Source organism: Nyctereutes procyonoides, unplaced genomic scaffold (assembly GCF_905146905.1).
Source record: "Nyctereutes procyonoides isolate TBG_1078 unplaced genomic scaffold, NYPRO_anot_genome, whole genome shotgun sequence".
In the NCBI taxonomy this organism is placed as follows: domain Eukaryota; kingdom Metazoa; phylum Chordata; class Mammalia; order Carnivora; family Canidae; genus Nyctereutes; species Nyctereutes procyonoides.
The window spans coordinates 7,485,483-7,501,108 of record NW_026575121.1 but is presented as its reverse complement, the minus strand read 5'-3'; the positions used below and the strand labels follow the sequence as shown (position 1 = coordinate 7,501,108).

Below are 15,626 nucleotides of genomic sequence, written 5' to 3'. Positions count from 1 at the left end.
TGATTTGGGCTGATCTTAGGATAAGGCCCCAAGAAACGGGAACTGAGCTAGGCTTAAAAACAGGTGGCATTTGCATGGCAGGCAAAAGTCGCTCATCAGTAGACATTGAACAGTCTGGAAATTGTCCAGACAAAGAAAGGCACTCTGTAATCTCATGGGGGAAGCTGACATAACAATAAAAATGACGGTGATGCTGAGCATCGCAGCCACAAATCTCCCCTACAAGGGCAATTTCAGGGCTGGGAAGGCTGAGGCTTATAGGATTTTCTTGAAAAAAAAAAAAAATCAAATGAACAGAAATCTGAAAAAAAAAAAAAAACATGAAGTGTTCCAAAGCTGGCGAGTCTTTTCAGGGGAACCTGCAGAGTTTTTGGAGAACGGCTGCCATATACCTGACAAGGCGCTGCTCACGAGTCTCCAGGTGACTGGGCATGTTGACAAGCACCTGCCGCCTGGGCGGGCGACGAGCAAAGACCTCCGTGGCTCGGCCACCTGCACGGCTCAGAACTACTCGCTCGTTTCTTTAGCAGAAGTCCCCCGGGTCTCTCTGTAATGAACCTGACCCCCAAGGGTCTCTTCCTGTGGGCACCCTCCTCCCCACTTCCACCTGCACTCTGCCGGGGTTAGGAACACGCGGAGGGGGTTTGCTCTGCTGAAATTCTGAGTCTCTCTGGCACCCTGGGTTAGAGCCAAAGCCCAAAGGGTGGGGGTTGCGGCCTGCTTGGAAGTTTGAATATGATGTGCAGGTACAGGTGGCTACGAACAGGTCCTCTGGTGCCCTGAGGTGGCCCCCTGGCCGCGTGCAGGGGCCGGGATGGGGATGTGGGACACACCTGGCCGGCGCGGCCTCACAGCCCGGTGGATTCCCACCTGTCAGGCCCTAGGGACGGAGGGAGGGAGTAGAGAGAGAGGCGTTGCCATCAAGTCCGGGGAGAGTTTGGAGGTTGAGGGGCGACAACACACTTCGCCTGACTGTGGGAGTTCGAACCCACTTCTTTCCAAGTCCAAATTTTTCTGTAGTCACCTCCAGGAAGCCCACCAGCATTTTATTTGCAGATGAACCTCTGAGCTTTTTGCTCCACATTCAAGGACCTTCTCTTTGGATGACGTTTCCAGAAGCGTGCAGATCCGTGCGGCCACAGCCACACCCTGGTGCAGGCAGTTCATCCCCGCAGCTGGCAGGTGTGCGTGTGACCGTGAAGGGCCCCCCTCGGGCCCGGCTGGGGTTGATCCACAGGTGCCGGGGGGCAGCAGCAGGTGACAGAAGAGGAAAACTCCTTGTCGCGGTCTTCCCCGCCCCTTCTCCCCCTCTTTCCACCCACTTTTCTTCTTTGTCATCCGCCTACACGTTTCCCCAAAGAAATGCCACAGTCCAGTGAGTTATGTAGCACTTTGATGGATGAGGCCCGGGGATGCACGGTGTGTGCGCCACGGGGGACCGACCGCCCTTCGCAGCCTTACAGGACCCCCCCTGGGGGTCCAGGGAGCCCCGGGGGAGGTCAGCATTGCAGAGGGGAGCTGGCCCCCACCCTGGCCGCTGCACCCCACACCTCTCCCCTGCCTGGTCTCCTGCACCCACGGCCCAACGAGGAGTGCAGGAGTCCCCGAAGGACGTGCCATATTCCAGCAATAGGATCAGGAGCCCTGGGGCTCCCCGGTAACACAGGACTCGGGGGGCCTTTACCCACCGATGAGTCCTGGTGCATCCCCCGCTCTTTTCAGACCCCTGACCTTGCTGCTGTGCCAGCAGGAACCGAAGTTTTTTGAGCAAAGGAGGCTCCCCAGGCTCTCCCTTATGCTCTTCTCGAGGCATCAGAACCAACCTCTGCTTCTGCCCACCTTTTGGGCTCCTGGCTTTTCCCACAAACGTTCTCCAACTTTCTTCCTCTTCGTTTTTGATTATCAGCATCTCGGGTAGCCCTAAGCTGCCGAACTGTGATGAAGCCCTCTGGGTTTACTTGACTTTAAAATGATGCTGCTTGCATTCAAGCCATGGCTGTGTATGCTTATGTGCATCTGCTGTTGACGGTCTGAGGCTTACAGGTGTCTTCTTGGCCACACTAGAAAGAAATAATTTTCTATTTGGGGTTCGGACTCATTTTGTTTTTGATTGATCCCTCTTCTCAATCTCATGCGTTTTTCTCCAGAGGGTGGACAAACCTCAGGGGGGTGGGGGTGGCCTGCTTCTGTGAGCCTGGGTCTGGGGTCTACCCAGAGACCAGGCTCTATCACCCTCCGACCACCAAGAAGTCTGACCTTCAGTTCACAGCACAAAACCCCAAATAACACGTCTTGGTATTATTCTTCTAAATTATTTATGAAGTCTATACAGTCTGCCTCTCTCTTCAGGATGCAAACATTCTTGGGAGTTGTTTTCCTTTTCCTGTTAAGGGACTCAGCATCCTCTCTATGTGGTAACCACCAAACATTATTATTGGCTGTGCATTTAGCCACTTACCACGAAGGTGTTGAGCTTGAACATTTTTAAAGAATCAGTGGATCTCTCACCATCCCTAAGTCCGAATCAAATGGAAATCTTCCATGTTTAAAACGTGCTAAAACGGGGGCACTTGGGTGGCTCAGCGGCTCAGTGCCTGCCTTCGGCTCAGGTCATGATCCTGGGGTCCCAGGATCGAATCCCACATCGGGCTCCCTGGGAGGAGCCTGCTTCTTCCTCTGCCTATGTCTCCGCCTCTCTGTCTCTCATGAATAAATAAATAAAAATCTTTTTTAAAAAAAGAGTGCTAACATGGTAGATGAATTGTTAGAGAATTATTAGAGAATACTCACTGCATACTGCCTGTGACAGCAAAAACAAATATTTTGAAGTCCCATGGCAGGAACTGATTACATAAACGAGAGCACATCTGTGGCATGAAGTATTAGGCGGTCATTAAAAGTCATATTAAAAAGTGCTTAAGAACATGGGGGAAAAGCTAATGATTTATAAGGAGAAAAGCGGAGACTGTAAAACTTCCCACATGATATGCTTCAAGTGTGGTGAAAATGTACGCATGTGCACACGGACAAAGACGAGGGACATTTGAAGAGGTGGAAACACTCATTTCTGAGTGGCGAGATGGCAGGTGGTTTTCTTTATATTTCTCTGCATTTTCCAAATTTCCCACAAAAACGAAATAGTGCTTTTAAAATAAGAAACATCCATATGAACGTATATTGGATCTGTATGTTGCCTGTTTTTCCATTTTACACGATTGCTTTTGCTTCCACATCAGGTAGGATCATACAGCTTTTTGGGGGAAAGTACATCGGGTCTCCCAAATCAAAGACTTCTGCTTCACATCGTGGCTTTGGCTATATAGGTATCCTCGTCTGTGTCAGACCACTTCACACAGAGCTGAGATTTAGGGCTCTCTTGCCTCGTCTTCTCCGACCTGGCCTGGGGGAAGAAGGTGTTTCTACTTCTCTCAACCCAACCCGTCAGCTTTATTAGACTAACGTGCTCATCCTGCCACCTGCCCCAAATCTACTGATGGCAAAACAGCTACGACCGAGTCGACTCCTTATCCCAACACAAAGGACAGAACGACAGCCCCCAGCGCCAGCCGAGGAAACACACTGTCGGTTGGCAGCGAGGAGCCTGCTACGAAAACTTCTCGAGGGTTTCCTGGACGCGAAGGCACTGACCATGCAGCCAGCCTGTTTTTGATGGCAGCTCCCTCCTGTCCTTCCCTGGGGCTCTGAGTGAGCCCGCAGGTGGTACAGGGCCTCTTCCGGGCATTGGTCCTTTTCAAGGGTACAGGGTTGGGATGTGTAGGGGTTTTTTTTGTTTTTTGTTTTTTGTTTTTTTTTTTTTAGATGGAATTAGGGATTTCATGGTACTAGCAGGACATGTGGTTAACTCCCAGCAGCAAACGTGGTAGGGCAGCTGAGTGGTGGCAGGAGGGTGTGTGGGGGGTGGTAGGGACAGAGGCTGGGGGAGGGAGCATCAGCCGGAGAAATGCAGTGGTGCTACAGGAGCTGTAATTTGAGGAGGAGGCCAAGTTGTCGACGTCAGCATTTAGTACAGGAGGAGCGTGATGATGTATTACAGGGTAAGGGAAACTTGCATCCATGCCAAGCCCACCTTCTGGATTTCGAACAGCTGCCAAGCAAGGGTGACCTCGGGGACCTACATCTGTGGGTCCGTGAAGAGAGACAAAGTGGCTGCTGGTCTTCCAGTTGAGCTTTTCAGGCATCCCAAAGCTCCTTATGTATCTACCTATCACATCCCATTCCTAGGAGACTCTCCTCTCCATGGAGCCAGTCCTTCCAGTAAAGGACTCCTCTCCAGAGTTACTGGAAACACGCAAGTCAGTCACCTCAGGCCTGTGATGCCCGCTGTGACACTAACTTGATGGTGGAGAGTGAACCTGGATGGAAGGAGACAGAGGACAAGTTGGTAAGGGGGGTGGGGCACAGGCTCGGGGGCTCGGCATTACCCACTAGTGCGGCCCCCAGCATGTGGAAGGCCGGGGTCATCACACCACCTCGCTGCTAGGCCCTGCTCACAGTGACCCTGCGAGGCAGGTGTGATTATTACCTTCATTTTATTTATTTATTTTTATTTTTAAAAGGTTTTATTTATTCATGAGAGACAGAGAGAGAGGGGCAGAGACACAGGCAGAGGGAGGGAGCAGGCCCCATGCAGGGAGCCTGACGCAGGACTCAATCCCGGGTCTCCAGGGTCACGCCCCGGGCCAAAGGCAGGTGCTCAAGCACTGAGCCACCCAGGGGTCCCTACTGCCTTCATTTTAGGAGTCAAAAAATGTTGGCGCAAGGGTGCAGGTATCACTCGAGGTCCCCTGGACAGTGAGGGGCAGGGCCAGGACAGAGGCCAGGCCACTTGGCGTCCAGGTCTGTTCCAGACCCCCACACTGCGCCGCCTGCATCCTACCCCCCCCCCCAAGGACTGCTTGACTGGGCGGGACAAAGCGGGGGCTCCGTACAGGACACAGTGGGATGCAGTACCCAGGGCGGGAGGAGCTGTAGTATCAGGAGTGTCCCCCCACCCGCTCCCAGCTCGGGCTTGCGCTGCCCGCACCGAGCCTGTGGGGTGAGGCGTGGCATGGCAAGAGCCAGGCCTTTCTGTCTGGTCTCTCTCCTTCCAGTTCCAGGTCGGGGGGGTGGGGGGCAAGAGCAGGAGGCAAGTTGCCCCTCCGCTCCTAACTTCTTTACTCTGACGGATTTATTTATTTTTTTAGAAGTTTGATTGATTGATTTATGAGAGAGAGAGAGAGAGAGAGAAGGAGGCAGAGACACAGGAGGAGGGAGAAGCAGGCTCCATGCAGGGAGCCTGACGTGGGACTGGATCCCAGGTCTCCAGGATCATGCCCTGGGCCAAAGGCAGGCACTAAACCACTGAGCCACCCAGGGATCCCCTACTCCAACGGATTTAAAGACCACCCCAGGGTTTACATTCTTATAGAGCCAGCCTGACAACCTGTAAAGTCTTTTCTCTTTTGTGCTTTTGTTTGACTTCTGGGTGGGGAGGGCGTTGGGCTGCTCAGTGGTAACCTTCCATGTCCAGAATTAGGCCTCTTTACAGGTTGCAAAGGATTTCTCTGACCCCAGTGTGTGCGGGTCTCGTATAGCAGATGCGAGGGTGGTAGCGGTGGGAAGTCATGGAAAACTTTGCGGCCCAATGGTTTCTACGCTGCAGACTCCAGCTGCCACTTTACTTGATTCCTCCAACTTCTTCCTACATTTCTTGCATCTCCTCCCTTCCATCCACACATAAGGATCAGAGGTGGGGATAGCTCTGGGAGGGAGGTCATCAAAAAAGATGCAAGACAAGGACGGATAATCTTTTTTTTTTTAATTCTGGTATCTGTTATGCATAATTACTAGGGACCAGGCTAGTTTAGCAGTTTGGGGGATTAGGTGATAGCTCAGAGACAAAGAGAAAACTCATAGTTTGCTTTTTTAGGAAAGGGAATTGGGTCTGGAATAACTGAAATCTCTAAGTGAACTGTGATAAAGGCTAGTTGTAAACTCGGGTACAGTTAAAAGGCTGGGACTGCCCGGCTGTCATTAATGCGTCCAGTTCCAAACAGAAGGAAAAAAACCTATTTAAAATCAGTAAGTGCTGTACTCTTGGAGAGCAAGGCCTTTGCGGGTGATCTCAGTTGTTGGCTCTGATGGCTTCAAATCAGACCTCAGAAAACCTTTCTCATGAGTGTGAGCTTGGAGATCTTGTGATAGGGGATGGGGTAGGCTTTGTAAGGTGCCTCGGTCTGGGGACCTCGGGAATACCAGAAAAGGTGTTGATGATCAGAGACTCTCATTGCTCAGCAAAATGTAAAAAACAGTAGAAAAGTAATAGCAACAGACCAGATCTGGGTGTGGTCAACCTCCCATAAGCCCAACAACTCTTGGGGCCGAGGCACCGCAGTCAGTAAATTGCAAGACGACACAAATTTTTTATGGGTCCCTTCAGGACTACCAGTGGGTACCGTAAGTGCGCACCTGGCCCAGCACATTCTAAAGGCTCAACGATTCTGTGAGTCTGAAGCTCCCTGCCAGACTTCATGACACGGCCATTAATATACAGTATCCCCCAGAAACAAATATGAAAGATGCAGAACAAGATTTACGGGCACGTTAATTACAGCATTATTCATAATAGTAAAAAAAAATGGGAAGTTAAACGCCTAACACATAGGTCTGTGGTTCAATTATTTCATATCTACGTTACACAGCCATTAAGAGTCTCGTCTTTGAGGAACATTAGGTGACAAGAAAAATACTCAGGAAATAATGAGAAATCAAAAAGGTACAAAACTGAAGACAACATGATAATATTTATTTATGGTTTTTTTTCCCCTCTGGTTATATATAAGCACATGACTGGAAAGAACAAAAATTAAATATTAATAGTGGTTATCATGAGTAATGAGATACCAAGTTATTTTTCTTTACCCTCTGTATTTTTTCCCATATTTTTCCAGTTTTGGACAAAGTTACTTCTTTTTCAGTAAAATGTTACTGTCTCTAAAAAGCACTTGTCAATTCTTACAAGAATATCCAAGAATATCACAAGAAAAATATGATTTTTCTCTCAAAATTAGTTTGATTTCACTGTAGGAAAAAAAAACGGTTTCCATAGCTTCATCCATCAGAGGAAATAAAACTCTTACTAAAGAATAGTGTACTGCATCTTTAAGCAGAAGGTAAACTACCTGCAAATGTGAATTTCTTAGTATAGTTGTTAACCTTTTGTGTGCCAAAAATTCTAAGTTACATTTTCCTTCAAAGCAATGTACTTTTTTCTATATATGCAGTATGTATAGTTAGCATAAAATCATTGGTGCCATGAAAATTATTTTTAAACTTAAATAGATATTTAAATATATATTAAAAAAAGCAAAGTCAGGACCAGTCCTGTATAATTGTTATTGATAAATAATAACCCATAAAATTTCTGCCCATGTGAATAATTATAGTAAAAAAAAATCTATGTCATCGTCAATAACATGGGCCAGGGGCTTTATTTTTTTATTTTTTCTTGGGCCAGAGGCTTTAAACCAATCGTGATCTGCATTAACATCCATCCTGTCAAAATTCATAGTATATTAAATATACTATGTATGTTGTTATATGAAGAGAGGGAATTGGCATGTTGAGTGTGTGGTCTGAGCCAGATGCTTAAGTCCATGGTTGCCCTGAGCACGCTTAGGGTTGGGGAAGGTAAAGTTCAAAAATGTCAAAAAACTGGCCCCGGTCACATGGCTATTCAGGGATCAAATGCACTCCAAACCCCTCAGTCTGGTTTGAAAGCCTTGATTCCTTCTAGCACCACGGAGCTGATGGAAACTTGAGATGAGACACAGACTTCATTGCAGACATTTAAAAATATCTTCACAGGATACCGCGCAAGAGCTTCTCATGGGTGGCCAAAATAACTAGTTTTGGTTTCTTTTCATTCACATCACCCCAGTGAAGGTAGTAGGGAAACTGCCCAAAGGAGATGACATTACAGTCAGAAAAGAGAAAGACAAGTGGGGAACCCACCTACTGGGAAACCCCTGAAAGAACAGGCAGGGATTACAAAAACTAGTCTCGCCTTGGCGCCAGGGAGAGGGGTGGCCACCTGCGGTCACCAGCAAGTGTGGCTGGGCTCGATCTTCCACAAATATCTCACCCACCCCCGGCCACGGTGCAGCTCCTCCCTCCTGCTGGGCCTGAACCCTACGTCTCAACAGTCATTTCTTCAGTTGATTACAAAGCCCACATCCTGGACTCCAGAGAAGAATTTTTCAAAGCTAAAATCTTTCCTCCAGAAAAGGACAAAAGACCTCAGAGGTGATCAAAAGACCTCAGAGGTGATCTTTCTTTTTTTTTTTTCTCGTTTAATAGTGAACGCCTTTTGACATTTCTCAAAATGAGAGCCAAGGGACTAGACGTCGCGTTAGGCCTACCTTCACACGCATTGTCGGTTTAATTCAACCAACAGATGAGCTCAGAATCATAACATCATCCTGCTCGGGGCCTCACAGTTACAAGGTAATTCCACATGCATTCATTTGCTTCTCACCATAAGCGTTACGGAAAGAAAGGTAGGTAACGCCATCCCCATGTTACAGACCAGGAAACTGAGGCATACCGCCATTTCGTCTGGCTTATTGGATTTGATGGTGGCTTCCTTGGAAGTCACAGAGGGACGGACTCCTTTCCATTCTTCAGAGCCAACCCAAATCCCACAGATCTAGGAAGTTGTTCTTTTTTTTTTTTCCCCAAGATTTTGTTTATTTGACAGAGAGAGAGAGAGAGAGAGAGAGAGAACAAGCAGGGGGAGCAGCAGAGGGAGAGGGAGAAGCAGGCTCCCCGCTGAGCAGGGAGCCCGATGAGGGACTCGATCCCAGGGCCCCGGGGTCATGACCTGACCTGAAGGCAGACACTAAGCTGACTGAGCCCCCCAGGCGTCCCCCTGGGAAGCTATTCTTAATTATCCGCCACAAAGAAACCATCATACCCCCACCTTAAGGTTTCCCCACACCTTCCTCAGCTCATTGCAACAGCAGGACACATTTTTGCGGTCGGCTTTGCCATCTGTTGTACGAACAGGACAATGAAGCTCAGAAGGGCTAGCCTGTCGCCAGCTGACACGGTTAGTGAGTCGCAGAGTCCAGATTTCAAACTACATCGGGTCTCAGCTGCCTCACCTTCCTGTACACTTATCACATCTGGTATGTCACCCGTGTGTCCCCTTATTCCTCAGCTCAGCTTTAAGTTCTTTGAGGGCAGACAGCAAGCCTTGGGCTTCTTGGTAGCCACCCCCACTGCCGGCCCTTAGCGGTGCTCCACGTACACAGTAGGTTCTCAATAAACGTCAGACGTTAAATATCTGTTCGGTAGGAAAAGTAGTTATCAAGAGGGATTTTTTGGGGGGGGTCCTTTGGATGTCAGGCTTTCCTCGGTCTATAATTAAAACAAGAGTGAACACGAAGTGTGTAATTTCTCCTAGCTCTGGCTTAATCAGGCGCTCATTACCATGTCTGATTCTGTGTTACGTGAAAAGAACTGCTTAGTAAGCATTTTCTGTGATGAGGATAATCAAACACATACAGACACCAGAGAGTTTTTTTTTAAAGACAAGAGCAAAACCACCCAATGGAGGGAGGGACAATGATCTGCGTGCCATAATCTTCCACCTGGGACTGAGGAACTTCCCAGGCAAAGAGAGCACTTGGCTGATTTGGGGCAACTGGGTATGCGAGGACCCCTGACAGGGGAAGTCTGGGTGCTCACTGGGGTCTTGTACGGAGAGGATGGAGCGCACCATGCTACGGTTCCAGGTCGGCACTAGAGAGGCAACACGTTCAAGGGCTTTTCTGAGACAAGGGGTTCGCTCTGAACCCTCTCCAGCATAGCAATCATCTCATTACCATCGCCAATGACAAGCAGAACTAATAAATATGCACGCGATATACAACTTCTTGCCCTCTTTGGTCTCGTTCCATCTGCCCTCCCAACCTATCATTACTGGATAGCTTTGAAAATAGAAAGGGCTCAAAGAAATTCATTGAGATGAGAATTTTTCCAATAGACACGAGCTCGAGTACCTCGAAATTGACGTTTGGTAGTCTACGCCGACCGTGGCAGTGCCTGTCTACCATATTTTACTGCCAAACCATTCATAGTCATCGTAGCCACTGGGAGGCAGGACTTCTGATTCCCTAGGAGTCCGACCTAAAGTGCCACATACCTGTGGGCATTCAACCAACATCAAGCAACAAGAGCAAGTATCAGGTTGGTGGTACCTACATTTGTGTCCTCGTGGCTGTGGCCGTTGGTCTCGACCAATTCCTTGGTGCCTTTTAACTGCAAATTTCAAGAAAAAAAAAACTAAATGAGTAAGCAAAGCATATCTGTTACGTATATATCATCCTGTTAACTCAGATTCATCTTGAGGTTGCACTTTATAAAGCTTCCAAGAGAAAAAAAACAGATGGAGCACATAATTCTAACGAGTCTTATTGAAACCGGTTTGAGACCAATATTTTATGAAACCTGATGGCTGGCAAAAAAATAAATATATATATATATATGGGTCTTGGTCATTATTTTTTAAATAATAAGATTAGAAAGCAGTTCCATAGGCATAAAATGTATAAAATTGGTTCTTAAGAATAATAAATGATTTCATTTCCTAGTTGTATTGCTATTAATTTCAACCCTGCAGTGTTTGCAAGTTGCCACCAGCTAAATGATGTCATACTAACGATTGCTTGTGAATGATGCATTTTCGGTTGTTTTAACACGCCGCAGTGCTACTTGTACATGTCCTCCTTGAGAACTTATTTGGATGACTGGCATTGTTTCTGGGGGTCTAAAAAAAAAAGAAGAAAAAAAGAAAAACTATTTTCTTCTTTTTTGTAAAGGAAGAGTTGGAAAGACATTTCCTTGGTCACTGAGGCATTAGAAGAAAAGCTATTTCTCAAATGAGATTTTTAGCGGTGAACATTTGAAAACTCAACTCTCTTTACTCTCTCGCAGCAGGCTTAGGAGTGATCAGTTATCAGGAGGTTTCTGGGAACCTTTAATTGGCATTTTATCCTCGCCGGGCTCAAGGAAGGCGCTTGGAAGCAGAGAGCAGGGGCAAAGCGGGGAGCAGACCTCGTAGCTGCTTGCCAGTATTTCTTCCTGGCTTATGAATGCTTCGGAAGCAGCATCTTCATTATCATCTTTTTTTTTTTGTGCTGTGCATAAAGTATTCAGTGGCAGGAAATAAATGCTTCAAGGTGGAAAGAAAGTGAGAAAATAAATGCACGTATGCTGACAAGGTGTCTGAGCAGGAGTATTGGGCCTGGTTATCAGGACGTGTTGGCAGGAAAGCTGCTTTGTGGCTTGTTTCTGAGGCGGTGTCCGGTTCTCCACGGGGAAGTCGGGCGCTCTCCAGGCCCAGAGGGGAGCTTCGCCCCAGGAGGGGTAACATGAGGAAACTGAGTCTGGGGCAGCTGAGCTGTGGGGCCAGGGGCTCCTTATTAGCTCATTTCCACGTCACTGCCACTTAGGAAAAAACAACTCTGCCCCCCGGTCTTCAGGGCTGCCCTGATGTTTCTGCACACAGCAAACACAGCGGGTCACCGACACGAACAGAAAGCGGCCACCGCAGCGCGGGCGACACTGGCCCTGATCGGAGGGCGCAGGGGCACCTAACGAAACCCGCCGTGCGCTCCTGGCTGAAGGTCAACTCTTCCTTCTTCTCCAAGGTGCTCCTCTTTTTTCTTTTTTCTCATCAACCCTCTCTGCCCCCTTAGGTCCCGCAGCTCGTGCTCCCGGGGATGTAGAACGGCCTCAGCAGGCGAGGCTTTGCTATTTTGCCGTGGGAGGAAGGGACTGTGTTGGGGGGGCTGGTGCCACCTTCCCGGGTTCACCCCCCCAAGCACATTCCATCGCGCCACTCCACGTCACCCTGGCTCTGGACGCTGCCCACCGGCTCCCCTCGTGCCCCCCATCCGCTGGGACTGATCCCCCAACCTGTCTCCTCCTGCCCCACCACCTGCAGGCTGGGCCCTCCCTGGCCTCTCCCCATCCTCCCCCCCCGCCCCCAGGGCTCCTCTCCTCCAGATGCAGCAGGGGACTGTCTCCTCTCATGACACCCGGGCTTGTGCACAAGCTCCAGATGTCAGATGCTGCCACCTTTGGGAAAGGGGTGAAATCAGGAGCCGGTGGGGCCTGAAGGGGCTGGGGAAGCCACATCCTAGCAAACAGGGAAGGCTGGGAATCTTCTGGAGAGCCTGGGGAATAACCCTGTCTCCCCTGACGGGATGGAGCAGGGCCTACTGATGGTAAGGGTCTGTCCTCCTGACCTCATCTTCCTTTCTAGAATTCCCATCAAATGGCATCATTTCGAAAAGCAAAGTACCAGGTGTATCTTTTCCCATGTGCGTGTCTGTGTGTGTGTGTGTGTGTGTGTGTGTGTGTGTGTGTGCAGGATAGCAAGGCTCTAGGCACGTGCAGTCACATTCTCCTGGAGTGATGCTATCCGTCTAGGCCCTGTCTATGCAGGTGCCCAGAAAGTGTTTACACCATGTAGTGACCCTACACCAGTCCCAAGAAAGCCTCCCTGGGGCAACGCTCCTGGAGGGATGGAGGCACATTTTCAAATGTAGGTCTGGGTGTGGGTGCTTGGCTGCCCAGGAGATGAATGAATGTGTTCCCTGTGTGCTCCCAACCGCAAGGATGACAGGGGCACCCGGCTCGGGGCTCTTGGGGAAACAGCTTGGTGCCGGCAACATGCAGCCACATGCACCTGGTCTCAGTGTGTCACTGGCCTCGCAGGGACATACTGATTGACATCTTTGAAAAGAGCCACCCCGTTAAAGTCTGCCCAACAGATTTAAACACGAGGCCTTCCCAGTCATATTTTCTACTTCCTTAATGGCTTTAGTTAGTTGTTTTGGGTCTTCTCTCATGCTCCCCATTTCTTTTTCTTTTTTCTTTTCTTTTCTTTTTTTTAAGGGCTGTTTTACCGCTGCCAGTGTGTGCGCTTTTCACTCCCCAAGAACCCACAACAGGAATGTCCTGCTGCTTCTTGCAAAACCCGGAATCTGTTTTTGGGACTGGGGTTTGGATTTCAAATCAAGATACAGGCATGGCCCAGGGGCACTGCGGGTTCGGGTCCGGACGGTCGCGATAAAGCAAGTCCGTCGGGGCAGGTAAAAGTCACGTTCTCCCTGTGCTGTCGTCTGTCACACGTGCGACAGCATGATGTCGAAAGAGACAACGTGCAGAAAGGACTTGAGTCGTGTGGAGAGAGGAGAAACCCTCCCCTCCCCGGCCCAGCAAATCCAGGAGGCGGCGGCACTGGGCACAGGACAGAAGAGCAAAGCTCGGAGCTGTGTCCGATCAGGAGCAAACGTGGACCACATCAGGCCTAGTCTTCTGGAAGTCTCGAGAAGGTAAAGGAGGAGAGCCACTGTGGTGATGTGGGGCCTCCTAGAGACGCAACTCCCCCCATCCCAAACCCTACAGATTCCAGCTCAGTCTGTATCACCAAAGCTGTACTGGGCCTATCATCCCTGGGCTCCTGCAGCATCTTCCTCCGAAGCCTCCGAAGTAGCCAACATTTTCCCTTTTCACTTGCCAGTAAGTCACTTAACGCTTTTTAGGGGCGAGGAACTGAGACCTTATTTTCCTGCTCCCAAGCCACGAAAATCTAAACACCACTCGTCAAGTGACTGAGCACACAGCTGCCTGTGGCCTCCCAACGTCGTGCTCGTAGAAATATCACTTTTGAAGTTATTTCTACTGTACGAACCAGCCTTCTCGTAAGCCCCCGCGGGTGAAAAAATGTAAAACAAGCTAAATTTGATTACCCCTAAGGGTTGGGGTTACTGTATGTGATTTTTTTTTGGGGGGGGGTTGTTTCTCCCCCTCCCAATTACCATCCATGACACTGTTGGCAGCAGGGGCAGGCCGGTAATAGGAAAGCATTTCAAGAGCTCTCCTGTGTAGACACCGGGCTTAGGTTTCTCTCCACCGCCGAGCAATCCATCTTACCCTGCTGTAAGACAATACTTTCAAATCCACTTATCAATGTCAGGCCACACTTCAGTATCAAAGAAAGCCAGGATGAAACGGTCAGATTTACAAACTTCATATAAAAGGTTTGTTGCTCAGTGTGGTCAGATTAGTGCCCTGATGCACGGGGAAGATTTTTTTTTCTTCCCTTTTAATGTCCCAGTGGAGCAGCCGTTCTTACTCATATGCCTGTGTGAGTGGCCTGGGTGGGGGGGCAAATGCATCACACTTCAGAGGAACCCAGCTGCTGCCTCGGAAATACATCTGCGTCTCCAATACCTTAAAACCTCATCAAAATTCATTTGTCGTTTGGAATAAACTTTCATGTGTCGCTGGGGCAGGCTCGGGTGGGGGTTGGGAGTGAGCAGGGCCCACGAATCCCACGGAGCGGGGCGGTGGGAGGTGTGAGGGGGAACGGGCTGGGTGCACGGCAGGTGGGCTGCAGGTGCGTGTGTGCGTGTGTCAGGGTCAGGGGTGCCCCCCAGGCCGGAGCTACTGGTTTCACTTACTTGTTCCTGGAGGACTTTGAGCAATGCCTGTGTGTGCGACTGCTCCTCCTTGGCTTGTTCCAGTTCTGACTTTTTGTTGTTTAACTCCTCCTGGATGGTCAGCAATTGCTGTCAATGGGAGAAAACATAAGGTAAGTGGGATGGGAAGGCCAGGTGACTGCAGGATCTTAGAAAGATCCATTCAAACACAGGAGAAGGTTCTTGCGTGTCTTAGCAGCTCCATCCGGACTTCAGCAGTGAACCTTTGCCTGCCCCCCCTGCCCCCGCGACCCCCAATCACTGCAGGTTCTGACCTGTTACTAGGCTGTTGGGACCCCACGGCATAAGAACAAGTTTGTGCTAGGTGTGTGTGTGTGTGTGTGTGTGTGTGTGTGTGTGTTTATTCATAAGAGACACAGAGAGAGAGGCAGAGACAAAGGCAGAGGGAGAAGCAGGCTCCCTGCAGGGAGCCCGATGTGGGACTTGATCCCAGGACCCCGGGGTCACGCCCTGAGCCAAAGGCCGATGCTCACCCTCTGAGCCACCCAGGCGCCCTGGTGGTAGGTACTTGTGAAGACCCCCTCCTCCTATCCCTTCAAACAAATGCATATTTGTAAAAAAAAATATGCAGAATAATGTCAACAGACAACATGTTTGGTAGGTAAAGAACTTAAACAAAAAAATAAGAAAAAACAAGCTCGATGTGATTAGTCAACCTGGCCAAGGCCGCATCGTTTTTGCGTTAAGACGGGAAAGCCAGCCTTACGGTAGGAGTAGCTCTGCAAAGCTACTTCCCCGGGTGGCTCGGACCACAAAGGATCCTTTTACTCTCTCTGTTATGACGGTGATGTTTTATTAGATCAGCAGGACTGAAGTCCAAACTGCAATCAATATATCAGCCGAGAAAACTGCTGATATAAGCTGTCAAAACACTAAGCTATGGCCTGCACTGCTATTTTTAAGCAGGGCCACTGAAGGGATTTTTGTAAGCCTTGCCTTGGGCTTCCCCTGCCCTGGCCACTGCAGCTCAGGGTGAGGTTGACCCCGCCTGCCCGAGTCCCTGTGGCCTGGCTGGGTGTCAGCCACTCGAGAGTGCCACGCTGATGACAC

General features: G+C 49.4%; 1 protein-coding gene across 6 annotated transcripts in view; it reads right to left on the bottom strand.

Moving 5' to 3' along the window:
* The window catches only part of ENOX1 (ecto-NOX disulfide-thiol exchanger 1), a 550,745-nt gene that overhangs the window by 48,384 nt on the left and 486,735 nt on the right, over positions 1-15,626 (bottom strand). For all 6 annotated transcript variants that reach the window (XM_055336178.1, XM_055336176.1, XM_055336180.1 and 3 more), the window contains 2 exons: positions 14,538-14,645; positions 10,267-10,323 (listed from right to left, as the gene is read on the bottom strand). In XM_055336178.1, the coding sequence (XP_055192153.1) occupies positions 10,267-10,323; positions 14,538-14,645 (165 nt within the window). The remainder of the gene's footprint in view (positions 1-10,266; positions 10,324-14,537; positions 14,646-15,626) is intronic.